The following is a 22,679-nucleotide window of genomic DNA, read 5'->3' as shown; positions in this document are numbered from 1 at the left end:
TTCTACTTCCTACCTTTGTCCTTTTCTCCGCCCTTCTTGCTCCATCACTTAATCATCCCTTGTGTATATAAGTCCTTGTCTTCCCCTCTCTCTTTGTCAGTTTGTCCACTCTGTTTCTGAGTCTGCTGTTTTGTTTTGCCCTTGTGTACCTGTGTCTCCCTTTCACATTATCATCATCATTGATGTGCGTCTGGCTTTTTGTTTCTGATTCCCCGTGTTATCCCTGGTTTGTACTTTGTCTTTTGTTTGCACTTTTTTTTTTGCTTTTGTTCTTGGGTTTCTGGAGTTTTTCTATCTGCCTTTTGTCTATTTGTGGATAGTTACTTGTCTTGCCTGTGTGTCTTGTGTTTGGGTCCCTTTGTTTAACCTCAACATAATTAAAATACCATGGTAGCAATTAAAGGTGGGAGTAACTTATATCACAAAATACCCCTAAAAAGGTAAAAAAACCAGACAAACCAGGAATTATGTATTTATTCACTGCATTTTGATGTCAATTACACTGAATTTGATAAGTGAAATGAAACGACTGTAAAGTGTATAGAGTCTTAGTTTAGTGCCTCTTTACCACATGAACACACTAGCTCCTTTTACACACAGATTACATAATAGCGAATGAAGGTTTGCCTCTACACGCTACAGCACAAGACCACTCGCCTCTGTTACGGCCATGTTACTACCTCCGCTGGCGGATCAGAGCCAGAGCGAAACTTTTCCCCCAGGTGACTACGCGACTCTGCTGGCAGAGGGATCCGACTAGCTCGCCAGAATGTTTCAATAAATATAACAATTTTCGCCGCCAATGTATCGATAAAGATGCACCAGACGTGATACGATGTACTGATGTTCTGTCAAACCCCTAATTGCAATTGCAGTCCTCAAGCTCCATCATTTCCATTTTTCTAATTTATAACATGACATCAATCAAATCCTCATATTTTTGCCCACAAAGCTTGTGATTAACAATATGCATACAATATACATAATTAAACATTTTAATCAGTAATTTCTGCAAAGACACGACCATGGCAAATGCAATCCAAATGCCCTTTACACTGGACTGATTCTTGTGATTGTGTCGGGCCATTTTGAGAATGAAGATGAACCCATTTTGCCGAGGTGGATGTAGCTGCACGGCCGAGGTTATATTTATGTAAATGAGGCGCTGAAGGGCAATTTAAGTACTTGTCTTTAACTGCTCCTTAGCAACCTCTTTTGACAAAGTCAAGTTCAAAGAACATTGTTTGGACCTTTAAATGAAGAAATCACAATCAGAACTCCTTTCATGCATGTTGAGCTTCGCCTCCCCCGATTCCTGATAGAGATTTAACACAGTGCGAGTTCAAAAATGCAAATCAACTCACACATTTAAATGGGATGAAGGCAGGAGTCTATACTGGGCTACGGCATAATTAGCAGCCGCAACTGTTGGGTCTACATACTGTTTGAGGTCCTCCTCTTTGAGTTGATTAAGTACCTGAAGCTATCATACAGCCGCAGGAATGATAGGTGTGTTTCAACTCTCCTCTCTAATTTATGGGGTGTGCTGAATGTAATTATACAGGAATCAAACAGCGTGCATATCATAATTAATTAAATAAATCATCCAACATGGCACCAGGCTCCAGCAAATTAACCAAACAGCTGTACTATTGCAGATATTCAGCATATCCTGAAAACGTCCTCCTCAGGATTCGATCGGACTGTTAGGGGGGGAAACGATTTCAGGAAGCATAATAAATGGTGTGTATCTGATCGCAGAAACCCAAAGCTTTCATTAATTATTGTATCATTCTCTCACGAGCCCTACTTCAAGCTTGTTCACCACGGGTGTAGCACTTTATGGCACAACTTTAGGTGGGCATCATGGAGTCACTGGCTCACCTTGACGAGAGGTCTTGAAGCTGAAGGACTGGAAGCCCCCTGTGAGGGCGGAGGAGTCGATGACATCAACACCGTACTCACTCTGGCTCCTTCGGTAAAGAGTGACAGCGATGATCAGAAGCACCACCGTCACCACCCCCGCAGCAAGGCCCGAATACAAGGCCACGTCACTGCTGTTCTCCACACCTTGGAAAGCAAGAGTGAGTAAGAGAGAAGCACATTTTTCAGCGACTTTTTTTTTTTAAAGTGCACTGCGCTTAATTAGGACGCGAGGAGACATCTTCTCCCAGAATAGACTGGAAAACCGTGCTGCAGAGGAACATCAACTGAATTAAAGTTGCAAAAAAATATTTTATCGGAGCCAAGTCTACCTTGGTTTTCAAACTACTTTAGCGCCTTTTCTTGTTTTCTGTTCCTCGTCCGCCCTGCCTCCTGATGCACAGCTTCATTGTTCCATCCTGGAGTGTTAAAGCTGCTAATGAGGAACCTCGGAAGGAAGGCGATTATAATCAACCCAGCACCTGACTGTCATTTCAAACACTGCTTGGCTCTGCTGTTGGAGGCACTCTGCGTTCCACTGGGATAATGTGACAAAACCAATTCATTAAATTAGCTCATCGGCAATGATTATGCTCTATCTGGTCCCACCAGTACTGCGGCGTCCAACTCCACAAAGAGAAAAGAAAGAGCGGGAAATAAAGGGGCTGCTAGCTTATTCTTAAAAGATAATGAGATCTGCACTGAAACAGGACATGCTGAGAAATCCTCTAAGTAGCCTGAAGCTCAAATGAGGAGAAATGGACAAAATATGCAAAGCGGCATTAACAGCTACAGTAGCAGGTTAATTGAGGGCTTGGGAAGTTTTGGCAGCCTGGCTGCATTCTTCTCCCCGTTTCCGACAAACAAACATACGTAACTGTGTTAAAGGACAAGTAAGGAGAACGTGTGCCTGTAGCTTAGTGGGAATCAAATTGTTTCTGTCACTGTGCAGAATAAACAGTAGTAATCAACACATAAATGGCCCATTAACATAGTCAGCAATAATGCATGAAGCAATAACTATTCAGGAGTTAACCACTGGCTGTGTGGCTTTAAATTCTGTACCTGATGTATTTAAAAATAATGGTGTTAATGAAAATTCACAGCTAATTGTCACTGAGACGATAAAGGTTGGGAGCAGTTTATAGAACTGAGCATCATCCTTAAGTGTTAAAACAATTGTACCTGTGTAATAAAGTTTAATTGAAAATCTTTTGTAATGTATTTCAAGGACTTATTCAAGCACGTTTCAAGGAAAAACTATTTTAAAATTAAGGCCAATAATTTACATAGATGTTCACATAACAGTAACCGACCATAGCACTATACAAAGATGTAATTTATTTACCGTAATTACACCTCACCTGCTACTGCCAGGAAAAAAATCCTTTTATTTTTAATGAGGATGAAACTTTGCCAGGCGTGCACACAAATACATATAGATTTTAATCTTTCTTTATCATTAAAGGTAGCCTGCATATATCAAAAGAAAGTATGAGCTGTAGGCTACGCAATGTTAGCTTTCAAGCCACAAAACAATGGCTATAATTTTGTGGTGTGAACATGAACACATTGCACAATTTATTTTTTCCCGGTGAGCTATTCATTCTTTATTTCCCCCTCTATCTGGTTGTGGTAGGGACACCTGACGACAGCTTGCGACCGGGGTGCAGAGTTAACTTTTTGGTCCCCTAGTAAAATGGCTAGAGAATGTTAAATTTCACCTGCCACTCAAAAAAAATGACCATTGTATTTTTTTGGCTGGTGAGTGAAGTAAATCTATCAGCCAAATGCATATTTTACCAGCATCTGGCTGGTGGCTCTAGCTCATTCTGTGCCCTTCTTGCACCACCACAGGCCCGTGTGACACTCGCCCAAAGCCAGAGCCAGAACCTGAATAATGCAGACTATCGAGGCACAACAGTCATTGACACAGCATGGTGATCAGCACATGACTGTATGCCGACAGGCTACTCAGAGAGTGATAGATTCGAACAAAGCACATCAAGCTTGGCTCCAACTCAGCGCCTCTTGTAGGCTAAATCTAAGCACTTTCAAGGACCCCTTTAGTGCTCGGTAAAAACACTTTCAAGGTCTTAACTTTTTTTTAATCCAAGCACTTTCAAGTACCCTTGGCGACTCAGTTAATTACTGTTAAAGTCCATCAATAAAAGACATGAACTAACTTTTTCAGTAAGAGTCAAAATGGATGCCAGTGGTGGAGAAGACGCTCACTAAACTTCACACCTAGAGTCAGAAACGCTCCCAGCGAGCCTGGAAAGTGACTCGCTTTTAACAGAAATGCATTTCTCTTCTCATCTGCTGAAATGCATGCCAGCAATGAACTGAAGAATGACTTGTATTTTCCACTTAGTATTCATACATGCCGTCAGTCAGAACATCTGTATCCAAAATAACCCTCGCCTCTATTTTAAGTTAAGGGAGACTTCATGATGAGTCATGCACAGCAGTGTGTTGGTTTTCACAACCGCACCTGTCAGAGGGATTTATTCCTTTTCATTCGATAGCTACTCTCCAGCAATCATAATGTAAGTGTTGTTTCCTGTTTTAGCATAATATGCTCTCGTTGTCTTGCTGAATGTCTCTCACTTATTGCCCGTTCACCGCGCCGAAGCGGACGAATGGCTGCCGCTGATGGTCCCCAATGAAAACATTGTGTTGGCACCGTTCTCGCTCGTCAAACGTGGACTTTGTTACCTCGCGTTTCCAACAAATAGCCCAGCATCAGGTGAAACAATGTAAGTAATTTATGACGACGATGATGACGACACTAAACGAGAGCGGTGAGGCTGTCAGCAAACAGAAGTAGCATCGTTGTAGACGCTTGTATCTTTAAAATAACATTATATAGGCAATGGAAGCTGAGGAGAAAACTCACCCTGTGGCTTAACATCATGTAGCAGCTTCCGATCTGCAAAGACAGAGAAAAAACAGCATTTGAAAGTTTCTCTTCAACCTTTTTGAACAATACAAGTGTTATTTGATTACTACTTGTGTATGCATCCATGCCTGTGCACACTGTCTGTTATGTACGTGGAGTGGATGAATAACGAAGATGGATGAGGCTGCTGCTAATGAGCATGATTATAATGACGATCATGATCTAGCCCACACTGCCAAAAAATTATGAACAGTAAATCCGTAATGACACAGTCCCTGAACACAATGGGACTGACGGTAACGATGTTAAACCATCTTTTTCTCCCCCTCTCGTCATGAATCAGTGGAAAGAGATGCCGATGGCGATGTTACCCACTCTGTGTGCAGAGGCCGCCAGTGCAGTTGTCTGTAGCCAGCGCCACCCCGTCGCACAGCCGTCCTCCATGTTTGGGCTCCGGAGCCGTGCACTCTCTGCTGCGCTGCCTCTCGCAGTCTGAACTGCACGCCGACCACTCGCTCCACTCTCCCCAGCCGCCATCCACTGAAGGAACCAGATACAAATGTTTACGAATACAAGGGATGCACATACGCAGCCATGTGCATAATGCATGGTCGCATGCATTGTCATCCCTTAACTCTACATGGAGATGTGCGAACGAACACGCTCATACAAGCACGAGTACAAACGCATGAATAAAATACAGGAAAAAAAAGATACACAGGCGAAAAAAAAATCAACCGACACGATAAAGATGCTCACTTCTCTTCAAAAGATTCAAACATCAAGGCGAAGTGGATTCGGTTAAAAGTTCTCTGGGACTTTATGAAAAACAATTTCAAGGTAAGAGCTGAACTACTATCTATACAAAAACATTTCCCTCCTGCGGGTGCATGAATGTTTTGCCGTCTTGCTGACTTGGAGCACAAAGACACTCTGCTTATGCCACACTCCATCAAGTCTCCTCTTCCACCTCCAAATGCTCTAAAAGTTGCCTTCTTCCTGCTAATCTAAACGCAAATGCACGCCGTTTATGTTCAAACTCAGACGCGGTAGAAAGAATTCTTCAGAAGGAGGCGGTTGGCAAAGAGGAGATAATATTTAGAGGAATGCACTGCCTTCCCCTGATAATTTTTTTTCTTCACTTAAACCTGATGAGCTTTTTCTTTTATACTGGTGCTGTGGTTGAAATCATAAATTCGGGCTTGTCTGGAAAAAACACTTGGGTGGAGCAGATTACACTGAAGTTTTGATAACAGGAACTGCTGCTGTGCATCTCACACGCTATAAGCTTCTGCTGTTTGTTCTTTCTCTTTATCGCTTGCTTGCTTTTTTTTTTCAAGCCCTCTCTCCGTTTCCTATTTAGTTTCTTCTCATTTGCTGTTTAATTAGGCTCCACCGCATTAGATTTCAGATACAACCCGCCGTCAGTATCAGCAGTGGAGACACGCGGTGCATTTACGGTGAAATGTAACTGAGGACTAGAGGAGACCGCTGCTAAACTGCAAAGCATGCCTCAAGCTTTTAAACTGATTTCCTACTTTTCAGGCTGACACAGTTCTCTGTTCATTTCAGGTACTGAAAATCAACTTACAGAGACTTTAAACTCTCGTGAGTAATCAATTACAAAGACCATTTGGTTGCCTTCACTTTCCGTCACTTTCACTTTAATAATGTGTGCCAATTCGTTTATGAGCAGAGAGAAACGTCTCCACCATTAATGCATTCAAGGACGTGCTGACATTGGAAAATTCATAAAAGCCGGTTGGCAAACAGAAGTGTTTTTAAAGGAATAGTTCAACACTTTGGGAAATAATCACTTCCTTGTGAAGTGTTAGTCAGTTAAATAAGGAGCTCTGAAGAGCAGAAGGTTCGCTTAGCTTAGCAAAAAGACTGGAAGCAAGAGGAAACAGCAAAACTGGCTCCGTCCAGAGGTAGAAGAAACCTGCCTGCCAGCACCTCTTAAGCTCACTAATAAAAAGCAAATGGATCATTACAATGGCCGAAGTGTAAAAACAGCTTTTGTTACACTTTGCTTTCTGTACAAATTGAACAAACAAGGCTTCGTTGTTATTTCCAATGTGGGAATTGCACAATGACATGCAGTGGCACAGTAGCCATCTCCATGCTTAGAAATTAAATAATTAAGCAGCAGAATATAAATAGCACTGAGGAAATAAATAAAAAAGGAACAATATATTATATTTATAAATTAAATATTGATATTGTGTAAATAATAGACACATGAAAATATCATGAAGATGTTCGGCCTTGTGCATGTTTTGTTCATGAGTTTATCTGGTTGCCTTTTTCCTAGTAATTGAGTAGATGATAGTAATTGTTAATTTTGTACATGTTTCTTTTTTTTACCCTTATGCTTACAGACTCGCTCCTCTCCACTCTTATCATGAACGTGCTTGGCCATGATAATTGCGTAGTGAAAATCTGATATGGTGGCAGCCCTAATTATAGGAAAAATAAACAGTTGTACATACATGTATATAAATGGATGCACTTCAAACTCAGGGATAAGATAACTCTCTGTCCTTTCAATTCAAATAGGCCCCTTTTCTTTTTAACAGGCATCAAACAATCCCAACTAGTCTGCTGATGTCTCAGTAGCCAACCAACTAGCTACAGTAGCAAACACTACATCAGTCGTTGCTGATTCGTGCATGACAGTCCCACATTTTGATCTATCTTAACTTCACATTCCCCCTTTGATAGCACATGATGCTTGAAATTTGTTTGCAAATTGGTACCGCTCCAACAATATCAGTGCAGACTGGCACGGGGTGCTAATGTTAGCCTATAAGCATGTGTAGTGGCCAGGTAGTGAAGCAGTGCTCTCTTAATTTGATGTATTGATTGAAGCTACGCACAGATTGAAACAAACAATACTAGGACAGCAACGATAACGATCAACACCCCTGAAGGCGGCATATTGGAAATGTCCGATCACGTCTGTTTACATAAAAGCCATCGACGGCGATTGGTGACACACGAGGGTCTTGTCCCAATTAATGGGGAGGGATTTCAACCACCACCCCTTGTAAAACTGTTCTGAGGGGCAAGGGGGCACTCGATAACGAGGGGGTAAAAATTGGAAACAGAATTGAGCCTCAGTGTTGGAAGACTGATTTTAATACCTTTAGACGGAGCCAGACAAGCTGTTTCCCCATGCTTCCCATCTCCATGCAAAGCTAAGATAATGGCCTGCTGGCTATGGCTTCATATTTCATGGAGCAGATATAAGAGTGTTATTAATCTTCTCATGTAACTCCTGGAAAGAAATCAAATGAGCAGCTTCTCCAAAAATGATGCACCATTCCTTTTATTTCCCAGTATATTTCATGAATGCATTGCTTTCAAGCACCTACATCTAAAATCTCAGCGTTTCCTTGAAGGCACCCCGGGAGTCAACATTAAGACGCGACTACAAACTGAAAACTGTGAGGCGGAAGCGCAGATTTGAAAAAAAAAAAATCAGCGTGCTTTTAAGCAAATGCACAAACACTAACAGCACAGAGACAAACTTCCCTGTGCTTACCTGGACACAGTGTGTTGCAGGTGCTCTTCTGCACCGACATGCCCTCGCAGAAGGCTCCCCCGTTGAGAGGGGCTGGATTTGTGCAGGTGCGAGAACGTTTTTGCACGCCGCGACCACAGCGTACGTTACAGGGGGACCAGTCCGTCCACGATGACCAGCCTCCATTCACTGTATGTGTCAAAGAATGAAAGGAAGGAGATGAAGAGATACGACAAGAATGAAAACTGGCCATAATATTTTCTGTCAGGGGGAACAGAAGCACACTGACAGCGCAGGGGTTCACTTAGGGAGACAATGAACGTCTCATCGTGAAAAAAGAAACTGTCTTTTACAAAGATGATCAATGGTGTCTTCCCTTCTGTCTACTTCCCCTTCTTCCTCTGATTTGTTGCCTAAAATAATGCACTATGATTGACTTATCAGCTCGCTTGCTGTCATAGCACAGGAAGAAATACTAACCCTCGCTATTGGACATCTGTCTGAGGCTATCAGGACACGTAAGCCTGTCAGAGACTTCATTAGCATTAAGGAAATTAATGATTGATGGGCCTCAACAAAGGGATGTCAGGAGGAATTGGATGAATTCCTACAGCCGGTAAATGTCCTCCTTGATAAAAAAAAATAAAACTAACAGGATGAAAGGTCAGTAAAATGAGCACTGAAACACTCCAATTAACAAGGTGTTCCTCTGGTGTGCAAGGAGGTGGTGCTAGCATGACATTATAATTTCATTTATTCTCCCTTGTCCCTGCAGAGCTCTCTGTGGGGCTATAAAAATGCTGGAAACGGTCTCTGCTAGCCTGGAGCTTTACAGAGCGCTCCACACAAGCGTTTAGTGCTGGCAGATAAAAGCCGGGGAATTGTGACAGCCCACGTCACCGCCTCGCCGCTATTAATTATTGAGTTCTTGTAAATATTGTGCCTGTGTCTCCTTGTTTTTACACACCCGAGAGATCACTTGCCCATTACCTGCTCATTAGACTCTTGTGTGAAAAAAGACCACACGCTGTGGTTGAGCAGTGCTGTTTTTTTTTTTTGTCTTTGGGGAATTTGCTTACGTTGCCAATTTGACAGCCTGCTTCTGCAGTGAAATTTTATATTTTGAAGCTGTTCGACATTTTTTCGATTATCTGTTTGGCAAACGTCAGGACTTCTACTGTCATGGGTTTCTGACTGAGGCAGAATCAAACCTCAGACACATTTCTTTATAAAAAATAACCACATATATTGTATGTCTTGAATCTGACACCTTACCGTAGACTACAACAGTGGCCGTGGCGCTGCGTCTCTTCGCCACAATGTTGCTGGCGACGCAGGTATAGTTTCCGGAATCAGAGAGGCGGGCTTCGGAGATGATGAGATTGTGGTCGCCTCTTGTATCAACGACGGCTTCAGAGCTGAGGGGCTCTTCGTTTTTCAGCCATTCCACCTGAAAATAGCAGAGAAGGCTGCATGACTGACATAAACATCTTTTTTTGTCTGATGTACCCTCACAGCCCGATCAAATGAGCTTAACTGGGCTGTGCTATGCTTTCATCTGCATCACTCACACTATTTTAAGCTTAACCCTTACTTATAGCTAACTATTTCAACTATTCAAGCTAATATTATGCAATTTCAAGTCTTTAAGTCAATATCCAATCTGTATCCATTACGTTTAGCTATTTCAACTGTTCAAGCCAATGTTAGGCATTATTTTAAGCTAACTATTTCAACTCTTTATTCATTGCTTATGGCTAGCTATTTTAGCTGTTCAAGCCAGTATAATGCATTAGCCTACTATTAGCTAAACTATTTACTTTTACATTACTTAAAGCTAACCATTTCAACTGTTTGAGTTCATGTTGTTCATTACGTTTAGCTAACTTAACTATTTCAACCGTTATCCTTCAGTTTAGCTATTTCAACTGTTCTTCTACAAAACTCAGCCGATTTATTAGGCTAGCTACTTTTAGCCATTTCAACTGTATAGCTTAGCCAATATCACTTTTGCCTAACAATATCAAATAATCAACATTACCTATTTCAACCACTTAAACTTCACTTAGACCTTAATATTTCATCTGCTAGCATGCTAACTAGTTTCCACACACTCTCAATGTCAGCATGTTAATATGTTGTTCATGTGTTAACAACTAACACTTCAATTTGTAGTCTGATTTGTTTGTGTTGTATCACCTCACATTTTCTTGTGTTGAGTCAGTTTATTACTTGAGCTTTCCTTGTGAAGTTCTGCAAATGTAGGCTACACCCGCCATGGGGCGAGTACCCCTTGCTGGGAATCACCACATTACATGATCACTAAGCCGTTTCTTGTGCGGACCACGACGTTTTCCTCAGGGTAAAGCTCCTCTGGAGTAAAATACATTGTAGCTGCTTAACATGATTGATATGGTTCGGACATCTTGGTGTAATCTTGGACTCAACAGCTCTGTCAAATCAGTTACAAAGTCTGTATTCTACCATCTTCAAAAGATAGCAAGAATCAGAGGATTCATGTCCGAGCAGGACTTAGAGAAACTAATCCATGCTTTCATTTCCAGCAAGTTAGATAACTTAAACGCTCTTCTCCCAGGTTTTTCCCCTCAAAAACTCTTAGGCAACTTCAGCGCATTCAGAGTGCTGCTGCCAAACAAAGACCGAGAAAACTGAACACATCACACATTTTCCCAGGGCTCTCTCACTGGCTTCTAGTGTGTCAGAGAACAGCGTTTAAAGTACTGCAGCTTGTCTATGAATCTCTCAATGGCTTACAAAATCTGTCTTTTCACATATTGAACCCTGTTTTGAAAGGCAGTAACTATTTACATACTATATACCTATATATATATATATATCTATATAACTGTGGCAGTTAACATTTGCTATGTTTCAGCGATGTTGAGGTACAATCATACGAAGTTGTTATGTAAGATCTGATTAAAACAGATAAGTTGCACTGTTGTGTTGATACAACGCTGTAGTAGTTGGAGCAGGAGAATCTTCATTCTTCATTCAGCATTTTCTATTATCAAACAGAGGTTTTAATATGGTACAAGAGATATGTTCTTGTATTGATTTACTGTCATTAAAGAATGATCTGAGGAAAGAGTGTGATATCATTCCTTATTCTCTATACTCCTATACCACAGCGCCACAGAAAGTGTGTTCCTTATCCTTTTCTTTTCAACGGCGGCATTTCTCGGATGCCTTAGTACATTTATTACGCGTTCTTATTGCAAGATAAGGGGTTTGTAGGAAAGGTATAACATGGTTGACATCCAGTCGGAGGGAGTGATACAGTAGGGCACATCTTCTGTAGTTACCAATTCAGTGGCCGTGTAGTGAGTGAACGTAATAAGAAACTACAAAATAAAGGACGTTCTGTTGATGCTCCTCTCCTCGCATGACTGGCCCTGTAAATTGCTATTAATGTGCCACTGGCTTGAGCTTTTCATTGAGAGCGACGAGCTGGGGCATGAGGGAGTAGGGGTTTGATTTATGGCAGTGTATTTGAGGATTAAAAACTCCGCCCCACTGGGAGCTCCATGTGTTTGTGCACTGGGGTTGTACTCCAAGTGTGTTTGTGTGTGTGCGTGTTTGCGCAGAGTGTCCATTTGCCGAGGGAATATAACAACAGCCAACAAACTCAGAGATTGCTTTGCTCTTTCGAAGCACCCCGGATGAAAAAATTGAGCCGGGAAATCAATAAATCAGGAGTCATGTTGTCACAAACGTTTTTTTTTTCCTCCTTTTGACGGCTCGAGAAGTCTTTCATCATGTGCCTTTAATTCAACTTTTTTTTTTCATCATTTGGCACCACGGCTTTCAAGACAAGCCAACCAGCCAGACTTGGAGGGCTGCTTCGGTCATTCTATCAATGCTTGTCTTTATATTTTTGCCTTTCGCTATTTCAAACCTTCAATGTCTAATCAACCCCTGTGTTGCCATCCATGCTGTACTGCATCAATCTACTATGTTAGGGAAGCAGTAATTTTCAATCTTTCATGCTGGAAAAATAGTGCAAGGTGGTATTTTAAATCATTAAAAAAATTCAACCTTCATTTGGTTTCAGTCTTATAAATATATAGCACAGTCTGGTGCACAGTCGTCTTTCCTCTGATTGTTTAAAGCTTACCCTCGCTAATCGACTGTGGCTCTATCTAGTATCTTGGAAGCATAGGGAATTAACCTTGCACCCTCTCTGCAAACACCGCAGCCTCTTTCACAAAAAGGATGACAGAGGTGAGCTCTGTTGTTTTCACCGGGGTCACATTACACAGAAAGTCTGTGTATTGTCTGCTGTATGCGAAAAAGATTCTCCCTCAGAGGCATCTCTAATGTCAGACTAAACATCTCTAAAATGCATGACTCTGAGGCTGAGTTTACTCGAGGTCGAAAACTGGTAAAAAAAGTCAAAACCAGGCGGGGGAGACGAGGCAATTTTGTCCAACAGGGGATCAGGGTAGGAAGCAGGTGTCCAATAAGGCAGGCGGGGGGTCATAACAGGCGAAACTCAGGCAGGCAGAGAACATGGCTGGATCTGAAGGACGATCTGTCGGGAGATAAATGGATGACTGGGCCGGTATATGTGCTACTGGGCTGATGTGGTAGTGGGAGGTGGACTGTGGCATATTTGCCAACCTTTCCAATTTTCCCAGGAGACTTCGGTTTTTCATTGCCCTCTCGCAATTCTCCTGAATTTCTCCTGATTTATGACACATTTTCATACTATTTTCCACTTTTAGTTATCATAACAGGTTCTGGCTCTGTGCAGCGTGTAGTTTACTGTTCTGTTGAAACTCGTCCTCCTCAGCGGAGGACACAATTTTCAAACATCCCGGAGGGAAGATTTCCTGTTTCTTACAGACAGTTTTAAAGGAAAGGGGAATGCATTTTGCAAAAAAAAACCTGCCATGCTGTCAATCACAGGTGTCACACCGCATACATCATCATCAAGAGGCTGACATACAGTACATAGGGCAGTGGCTTGCACTGTTTGGGGCAGGGTGAAGGGAATGAACATGGACATGCTTGCATTGATTTTGGAGAATTCAAAGTAAAATTATTTAGCGTAAGACTGTTGTTGGATTGTACTTATTATGTCCCCACGGGTCTCAAGGTTCCTTCCTTCCTAGAGCGATGACTTCCTGTTTCTACTGGACAGTTTTAAAGCAAAGGGGCATGCATTTTGTAAAATCAGCCACGTCGGTTATTCTGTCAATCAAGGGGGTCACACCGCGTCAATCATCATCAAGGCAATATAGGGCATCAGTGTGCATACTCTCTAAGGAACAGAGGGGAAAAAAAAACATGAATGACTTAATGAAAAGTGGTGAATATTAGTTTATGCCAAAGATTCATGCAAGCGAATGGTAGACGGGTGAATTATTGTGCCTTGTTTTCTGAGAATTAAAAGTATAAATGTAATTATCTTACATATTATTATTATTATTATTATACAAGCAACATGAAAGATTATCACCGCGAGCCCGCTGTTATATTACTCTTCTTTTATATCCTCACTCAATAAAATGCAGGCTATTTTTACTTAACTGCACGTGCATGTTGTTCTGAGGTGAGAGAAAGTCACATCCATCAAACAAGAAGATATGAAACTATAATTTACACAAGTTAAGTGTTGTAAGGTCAGTTTGGCAACTACAAACATTGTTTAATCAGGTTCAAACACAAATTGCTACTGTCCCTCCATTCAGCACATAGAAGAAGAATAAGAAAGAAGAATAAGAAAAAAACGACTTAAAGTGAAGGACTTTCCTCTGCAGGCAGCTATAAACAAGTGTAATAGAGAAACTTAAACTCACTAAATTGAAAATTAACCCTCAACCCTTTGTTCTCTCCCGACATGTACTCAGATGGGACGCATATTTATAGAGCAGCGCCGAGATTGAACTTGACAGCTACCGAGATTCAACCATTATGTTGTGGTAAATTAAATATAATTCAACATTTAGTGGATAATGTGTCACCTCAGGAAACGCAGCGTTAAAACCAAATGCATTGCCTGAAGCAAAAGCAGAAAACGTGCCACACTGAATTATATTAAACACATTCTTTTCAATGACAAATCTAATTTCTATCACAAAGTAGCGAGTAAAAACTAATGAGCACAATATATTCACAACCACCAGCTATTTTGCAGCAATTTCTCATTAATCTGATATTAAAGTGATGCGGAGTGGTGTTTTTTACTCATTTGCCATGTAGCACAAAGACAGAGCGAAGTCATTGGTGCGCGTTAAATTTGTCTTACTCGTGAATCTGCCTGCTAATGGAGGGGTCAACAAAGGAACAGGAATACTTTGCTTTATAATAAATACAACACGGTACAATTAATGAAATACCTTGTTACCCTTCAAAAGTTATAAACTTCATTGTGGTAGCCTTACTGGAGAGGAAGTGTATTGTATTCAATCAAATATATCCATATCTTAGGTGTAGGGTAGTCCATTATAAATCACAATAAAGATACACTATCAAAGATGAAACATCTGTGAAATGCCCTCCGATGTCTTAAATCAGGGTAATTGAAATGACACTGCTGGTGTGTTTTTATAAGGAGGGGGAGTGATCAAACTTTCATAACTGTTTATTACAGTAACGCTGACCGCGGGCAACTGTGTTTGGATCCTGGCCAGTAATTTATTACCTGTGACTCTGGACGTAGCACACCTGACCATTCAACCAGCTCAGCGCACACATCAGTGTCTCAGGTAATTCATTATGCTCACATACAGGAATTGACTTAACTGAATCAGGCCATACATGCTAGAAAACGCCGGATTTTCATGGGAGTGAAGTGTAATTTCTCCTCTTAGTCTCCTGATTTTATATTGCAGACCACCCTGCCTGACGTGCATCACTCGTCAGCGCCTCGCTCGAGCCGTCTGTCCGCTCAGTTTGCTGCTAAAAATCGGATGAATCAGATCCCAAGAAGAAGAAACATGCCTCCGACTTTCACTCTTTCGAGACTAATTAAAAGTCTAGTTTCACCTCCTTGTATCTCTTCTATAAATCTGTGGTGGACAGTTATACGGGGGCGAGGGCGCTGACGGTAGGTCATTCGCCAATAACCCCAGAAAATCTTCCTATTCTTCACAGCTGAATGCTGGCAGGTATGTCAGGCTGACCATAGAGAGATGTTTATGCTGCAATAAGGTACAATACAAACAGTCACCATATACATTAGATGCATAGATAGGTGTGTGGGTAGACGGTTGAGTTGCTCTGTCTGCTGCTTCCTCTAAAGTGGCCTCTGTGACAAGCCTGCCTCCTCTGCTGCTGTTTTAAACCTTGGCTCCAGCCCTGATACAATATTGACAGTCCCCATGGGCAGCATCTAATACAGTATATGTCAATATGGTACTAGGCGACAAGCTCCAGGCTAATAATTAAAACTTTTTAATCGTGTTTGTTCACTATCTGACGACAACACTCTTTTATATACACGGGTTGACAAGAGACGGCTGTGGCACCAAGCACCGAGCCTTCCATTAATGTATGGATGTTACTGGTAGTAGGAACTAGGAGGGCTCGGAGAGATACGCCTTGAAACAATATCACAATATCTTGAGGCTATATCACAATAGACATAAAAGACGATATATTGATCTCCTCAAAAGCACTGCGTGCAACATTTGTAAGTATGAAACCGCTGGATAGTTTTGTAACAGTACAGGAATTTCTAACTTCGATACAATAACTAATATCAAAAATATGGGAAAAACTGACACAGCATTGAAGGGTTAAAATGTTTGATTTCTATTTAAAGATAAAAATAATAATGTTTGTACACTGTGTGTTACGTACAGCAGCTTCTATGTTAATTTACTTCTGGTAGAGGTGGGGCTATGCGGACACTGCAGCGGTCCATGTGTCAACTCGCTACTGTTGTATTGTTACAGTGAAAAATTAGTTGTCAGTATATTCAGAATCTACTGTAGAAGAAACCACTTTGTTTCAACATCTTTAAGCCTGACACCACTGGATACTTTTAAGGAGACTTCGAGACAATTCCCAGCTGTGTTTGTGCCAAAAACCCCAGATATTTTTGATTGGAAGTCTGGACATCACTTTACATATACTGCACAGGTCTGGTGGAAACGGCTTTTTTTAATGGCAGAGAACATTTTTGGATCATATCAAGATACCCAATCAGCTTAATAGGCTCAGTATTGGCACCAATCTTTAACAGAAAGTAGCTCCCTCACATATAAAATATTACTTCACCATTTGCCAAAAGAGTGTGTGCCACCACTTTTACTGAAACCCACTGCAAAGTCTCTGACACGCACTGTGGAGCCCTCTGACATGCCTCTCTGCCACTCAATTTGTCATTGAGGATTCAAGGGTGGATGGAGGAAGGAAGAAGGAAGGATTTTGTCGTGGCAGGCTCATCCTGACCTGCCTGAGCCTGTTTTTAAAATGTGGTTGAATGTAGCAAGTACATTTATTCAAGTACAATTTGGAGGTGCTTGTATTCTATTTGATTTATTGCAAATTTGTACTCACTTCTCACAACATTTTAGAAGAAAATATTGAATTTGTTCGACAAAATCTCTGAATACTGTTTCCAACACTGTTTTTTTCTAGAAATTACAACCCACATTACACACAACAGAAGACGTGAGTGGTCAGGTCCACAGAGGGCTCATTATGAGTTCATATAATTACAATTGTAATTAAAAATATGGATTTATTACCTTGTTTGTGCCTCATTAAAAGCTAGTATAATTTAACAGTGAAGCTGCATCATTAGCTGGTACAGTAGCTCCCAGTTTTACTGTAATATAAAATAAACAAAATATTATCATTTACTCTAAACAAGAAGGATTTCTCAGTCAGTGTTGTAAGACATAATTAAAAAAGATAAGTCATTTCACAGGTCTGCTTAAATGTTTGCAAAAGCAGGCTGAAAAAAGACGTCTGTGGCGATTCTCGTGTTACCAGAGTCTGTTCAGCAGCAGAAACATGAACTATTTAACTGCTTTTTATGTCCGGCAGCACCTTGCAACCAACTTTCTAATCAATCCTTTTTAGCTGGTTATCGATAACAAGTGATCTATGTTTGAGTGCTGAAGTATCGATTACTGCGGCATCGATCTGCCCTTCACTAAGGATCATTCACTCACCCTCGCTGCAATACTGTTGAATTGTTAAGGGCATTATGTGTTTGTGGGACTCTGTCCCTGCTGCAGGTATTGGCTCTGTGATGTACTGTGGCTTTATTATATATATACTGTTAATCATCTGTCCTCATTTTGGACTGTTGTTGTATTATTAGAGGAGATTAATTAGGAGATATGTGTGCGGACATTTTCTTCTGAAAAGTATGTGTGATAAAAAATAAATCTCTGCTCTTCCAAATCTGTGTTTCACAGAACGAGACTGCTTTAAGGATGACCGTAGTAATATCATTACTGACAGGGTATTAGGTCCAGTGTAGGTGGAAAAACAAGTAAAACAAATAAATAATAATCAACAACAGGAACCTGGGGAGGGGAGTAACATTCAAAGAAAAAAGATTTCCAAGATTAAAGTCATACATTTATCAGAGGAATAGACTTGGTATTGATATTCTCCGAGATCAAAGTGTTACATTTACGAGATGTTTTCTGAAACATAACTGCGTCATAAATCTATGATAAAGCACTCAGAAGTTCAAGGGTGCAATTAAATTAGTTGCACATGCGCCCGAAAATGTTAATTGGTTCGTGGTCCTGCTTACAAAACTTTAAACATGTTAAGAAATGAATGTAAAATGTGTTATTGGGTGCACCTACAGGTTTTGCTGGTGCACCTAAATGATTGCATGAGTGCGACCAGTGTGAAAAATGAGTCTGCAGCCCTGTTAAAGCCACAAATCTGCAAGTAAAAAGCAAAAAAAAAAAAAAAAAAAACTTAAGTGTTTTTGTAAAGGAACCTAATTCCTAATCACATCCTATAATTAGAGAGATTAGAGGGACATTTATGTGGTCAGCTATATTAAGAAAGACAACAACTAAAGGCTGTTAAACGGATTTGCTTGATTGGCAGATTTGTTCCACAAAAGGCCATACAGTATGAGCTCAGTGAGCCAAAAGCTTAAGTACAATAGAATTAAAGTAGAAAGGTTTCATTTCTTGAAACCAGCCTCAGCTGTTGTCTTCTTCAATGTTACTGACCACATAATCGTCCCTCTAGTTTCCCTGTGATCATGGGAGTCGAATATTATGAGAACTGTCTCTTTGGTGGCGAGTGTTCATTTTTTTTTTGGGGGGGGAGGCTTTATCTCAGAGAATTCGTACTCTAAAGTAAATTAAAATAATCGTCTTGTCCTTTAGTTGGTTTTTCTGTCTCATGTTTTTGCTTTGATTTATCTCTCTCACTCTGCCCCTCCTTCGCTCGTTTTTTTTTTTTTTTTTTTCTCCAAGTGTTCGCTGCAGGAAGTGTATAAACCCAGAGTGTGATTTGCATTCTGTGTCGGTCCTAGAGTCTTCCCTTCGGGGGGAAGCGATAGAGAGATGCACACGCTGATGAGAAGGCAGGGACAGGACAGACTCAAATGAGCCTGATAAGCCAGTGCCTGGGGAGGACAGGAAACGGATTTGCTTAATTGGCAAATTTGTTCCACTTAGATAGCAGCAACCAGTGTTGAACTACACCACACCTAACTCAGCCGACGAGGCCTTACGGCGGTCTGCCGGCGGTGGGGTTTGCGAGGTGTCAAGGTCACCGTGTTGACCATCAAACTGCGGCTAATTTAAAACTGATCCCCGCAAAGTTTTCACTGAACTTCCTTCCTTGTTTGCTCATTTTCCAGCCGGTGTAGGGAGTGCAAATGAAGTTAGCTCGTGAAATATTGGAAGCGGCATCAAATGGTCAGCGGGAGGTCCGTGAACCGTGCTGCAGGATTTCATTTTTCTGATAGCTGCAAGCTGTTTGAAGAGGTTGAGACGAGAGAGCCAGCTGGCCTTGAGCACCGCGTGTTCGAGCGCAAAAAAAGGTATCATCTTAAAACCGACTCGCAGAAAAGTCCTGTCCAAAACGTTCCAATTCCTCCCTGCATCCGGCCTAAACACTCAATTATTCTGAAAAGCAAATGTAATGACCCACATTTACAATCATTTAAATGGGAAGTGAAAGCGACACGGAGACGATTACAAAGCATTGCAGTAGGTTTTGTTCCATCTGATTCAATTAGGGTTGAGTTTCATTAACAAGCGGCCTCCTCCTCCTTTCACTCTGCTCACGCCTGCACCCTCTCCGCCTTCCCTCAGTCATCTATGGCCTTTTCTCAATGCAACAACGACTTTCATGAAATCACATTAAACAAATGAGCCCTCCGAATCTGACAGCAGCATATTCTGGAGGCGGGGGCGGCTAAACCCTTGTTGTGTCCTTGGTTTATCTCCACACCATCTCTGGAAATGTTATGTTCATCACTGAATAATTACATTTAAAGTACTTCAAATGACTTTGGATGAGAGGCTTGATGATTAATTACACTTGGTAAAGAATACGGTTAATGTGGTGCTAATGAATGTAAAGCAGTTTTTTTCCTGAAGTTATCGGAGACGTTTTCTTTTCTCCCCCTAGCTCAACTTTTAACCTCAGAAAGCCACGGAGTCACAATTTTCCCTTCAGTTGTTCAGAGCTGGCTAAACTAGTTATTTGCTTGGGTGTCACTTAAAGTCAGCCGTATAATAGATGTCTGACAGAGTTTAACATGAGCTCTTCCGACATGCTGGATAAAAAAAAAAGCACTTTCAATTTTGAGGCTTGAAAATAGGCCATGTTGTTCCAAGCTTCAGTTGATATTTACACCTATTTCAAATGTGTTTTGAGAAATGTTGGAAGTTTCAAATAGACCTTGTGCTGCTTGGATGGGCTGTCAACAACTGCACTTAATCAGTCATTAGTAGATACTTCTCAAAATAATATCCCGTAGAGATAAGTGAGCCTGGGATGTGCAGTGATGCTACGGAAAATCTCGTCTTGTAAATAAACAGCGAAGTTATGTAACAGAAAATGATGGTTCTCAGATGGTTTTAATGGTGCCCTAATTGTTTTTTTCTTAGAAGCTGCATTCATTATGCGCTCATTACTGCGGGCATGATCTTTATCCTCCGGTGATTTTGATTTTAGTGCCGACTTTTCTGAGTTGAACAGAGTTCGAGTTCACTCTCCCACACATGACTGCACCAGTCACACATTGGTGAATAAGAACATTAAGGTAGGAGGTACTGTAAGGCTGCTTCATCATGGGAACAAGAACAATCATGATTATTTAACAGGATTACTCATTACATTTGGAAACATCGTGCATTTAGTGCAGTGGATATCCTTGAACTTTAATCAAATACAAAAACGATGTATTCACTGTAACATTATGTAACTACTTTACCTTAAAATAACAGCTTCAGAGATAATTTTGATGGCGCAGCGACTTATGTCAGGGTGAATGGTGTCTCTGTCTCCACTCTGCACTATGTAACTTCAGTGGGCAGGTAGCATCAGTGCGTAGCGCTATACGGCAGTACATCCCACACAGCACCAACCAGCAGTGATTTTGGTGAAACTGGATCATATTTCATGGAGGAAGTATTCTCTGGTTTTCCCTCTGATGTCCTCCGGCTTCTCTGCCTCAACTCTCTGATTTAGAGAGTTTCCTGAAAGCCACCTGTAACTGTTGCTCTCCTAGCCGACTCTGCTCAGAGCGCTGCCGGGGATTGTCGGTGTTTGCATTGCTTTCGCAGCAGCTTTGGACCGCCGGGAGGAAGATTTCAGGTCCGTCCGCGGGGCCAGAAAGGGCATCGGAACCAGAGCCGGGTGAGCGGGTAATGAAACAGGGCTCAGCTGCCTCTACAGACGTCACGACAGAGGGGGAGAGACTGAAGAGGACACTGACAGAAGAGGCTAAGAAGAGGAAAATTGGCATGACCGAGCAAGAGGCAGTGAGTAATGCTAGCTGGCTTGCTAAGTCGTATGCCTTGAGTTGTTGCACTTGCTTGATGTTGGTTGTGTTTGCAAAGTTGTCAACTCGCTATGTTTTGATCAGCACATTTTGACAGAGGTTTAGCTGGTGGCATGTTACAGTGAGGTGTACATGTTTACTTCAGGACATAAGTTGACAAGAGTTTTGTAACATTACAATAAATCTGACAAACTGTTACAGAAACCTGGGATTTGTATTCACGACAGTTGTGTTGCAAATGGCATAAAATATGAACTGATACATAATATTGCTTTAATATACATGTGTGAGAGGATTGCGTCCTGAGAGCATCATTGCGAAACAAAATGCATCACAATAATCGATTTATCTCACATTATTATACGTCATTATAATAGTTGGGAGCCATAATAATTGAAAATAAATCGATTAAACGTCCAATCCTCGGGTGCTGTCACCGCTGATTAATTGATAAAATTTCAACATCTTCTTTGAGGTAAGTACAATTTTAATCAACACACTACACACGCCTGAACAAACACTCAGCATATATTAAAAAAGCACATTTAATTTCAGTTTGGCTTTCAGAAAAAATGATCATGTGATTATTACGCTCTGATCAGAGACATTTTGCGGACGTTATCTGTCTTCTAAACAGCCTCCCTGTCTATAAAAAGCGGATTCGAGTAAAAACGTTTGGCCATCTCGACTCACCAATAAACTGACGTGGATTTAAGCCGTTTCACTTTGATACATTCTCTGTGGTCGGACTTACAGTCTGTGCACAGATTATTGCCTCTATCACTGCTGGGACAGATAATATGGCATTCTGTGACTTTCATTAACATCCCACACAACAGCCCAGCAAACTCCCCGGTGGCTTAGTTACAGTGAGATGCGGATAAAGTTCTCCCCTCTCTCGCTGTTAGTGCTGCCTCCGAGAACATGAAGAGAGCGGCGACATAAGGGGATTTCGGAGCTGTAAAGTCGGCTCTGCAGCGTTTATGTTTTAAAACAGCGTGCGGAGTCGGAACTCATTTCATTTGCATCCTGTCAACTGAGCGTTTATTGTCAGCTCCCGAAATTAAATGTTTTGCATTTTTCTTCAACAACACAAGTATTAATTTCCATCAGGATGAGTTGGGAAATTGCGGAAGTACGGAAAAAAAAAAAAGATTTGAATAAATGTCACGACCAAAATAAATATGCCTCCGAATACAAATAGAGTTCAACAGAGCACGCTGCACCGTGACCTCAATTCCTTAAACTCCAACTGTAGCTTCTCTCTCAGCCAGATTTTTACAGCGCTGGTTACAAAAAAAAGGCTTTAACCTCTCAGCAAGGCCTGAAGTCATGAAAAGAGAAAAGTACAG

General features: G+C 41.2%; 1 protein-coding gene across 1 annotated transcript in view; it reads right to left on the bottom strand.

Annotated features, from left to right (window-relative positions):
• Positions 1 to 22,679, bottom strand: part of LOC311275417 (netrin receptor UNC5D-like) — a 188,949-nt gene that overhangs the window by 31,548 nt on the left and 134,722 nt on the right. The window contains exons 6-10 of the mRNA XM_084383965.1: positions 9,627 to 9,801; positions 8,373 to 8,540; positions 5,201 to 5,365; positions 4,823 to 4,855; positions 1,885 to 2,070 (exon numbers count right to left, since the gene is read on the bottom strand). Coding sequence (XP_084240091.1) covers positions 1,885 to 2,070; positions 4,823 to 4,855; positions 5,201 to 5,365; positions 8,373 to 8,540; positions 9,627 to 9,801 — 727 coding nt within the window. The remainder of the gene's footprint in view (positions 1 to 1,884; positions 2,071 to 4,822; positions 4,856 to 5,200; positions 5,366 to 8,372; positions 8,541 to 9,626; positions 9,802 to 22,679) is intronic.

The sequence above is a fragment of the Pagrus pagrus genome (assembly GCF_965226575.1).
Source record: "Pagrus pagrus genome assembly, chromosome: 19".
In the NCBI taxonomy this organism is placed as follows: domain Eukaryota; kingdom Metazoa; phylum Chordata; class Actinopteri; order Spariformes; family Sparidae; genus Pagrus; species Pagrus pagrus.
Note: the sequence above shows the minus strand (reverse complement) of the source record. Positions and strands in the feature narration are given on the sequence as shown.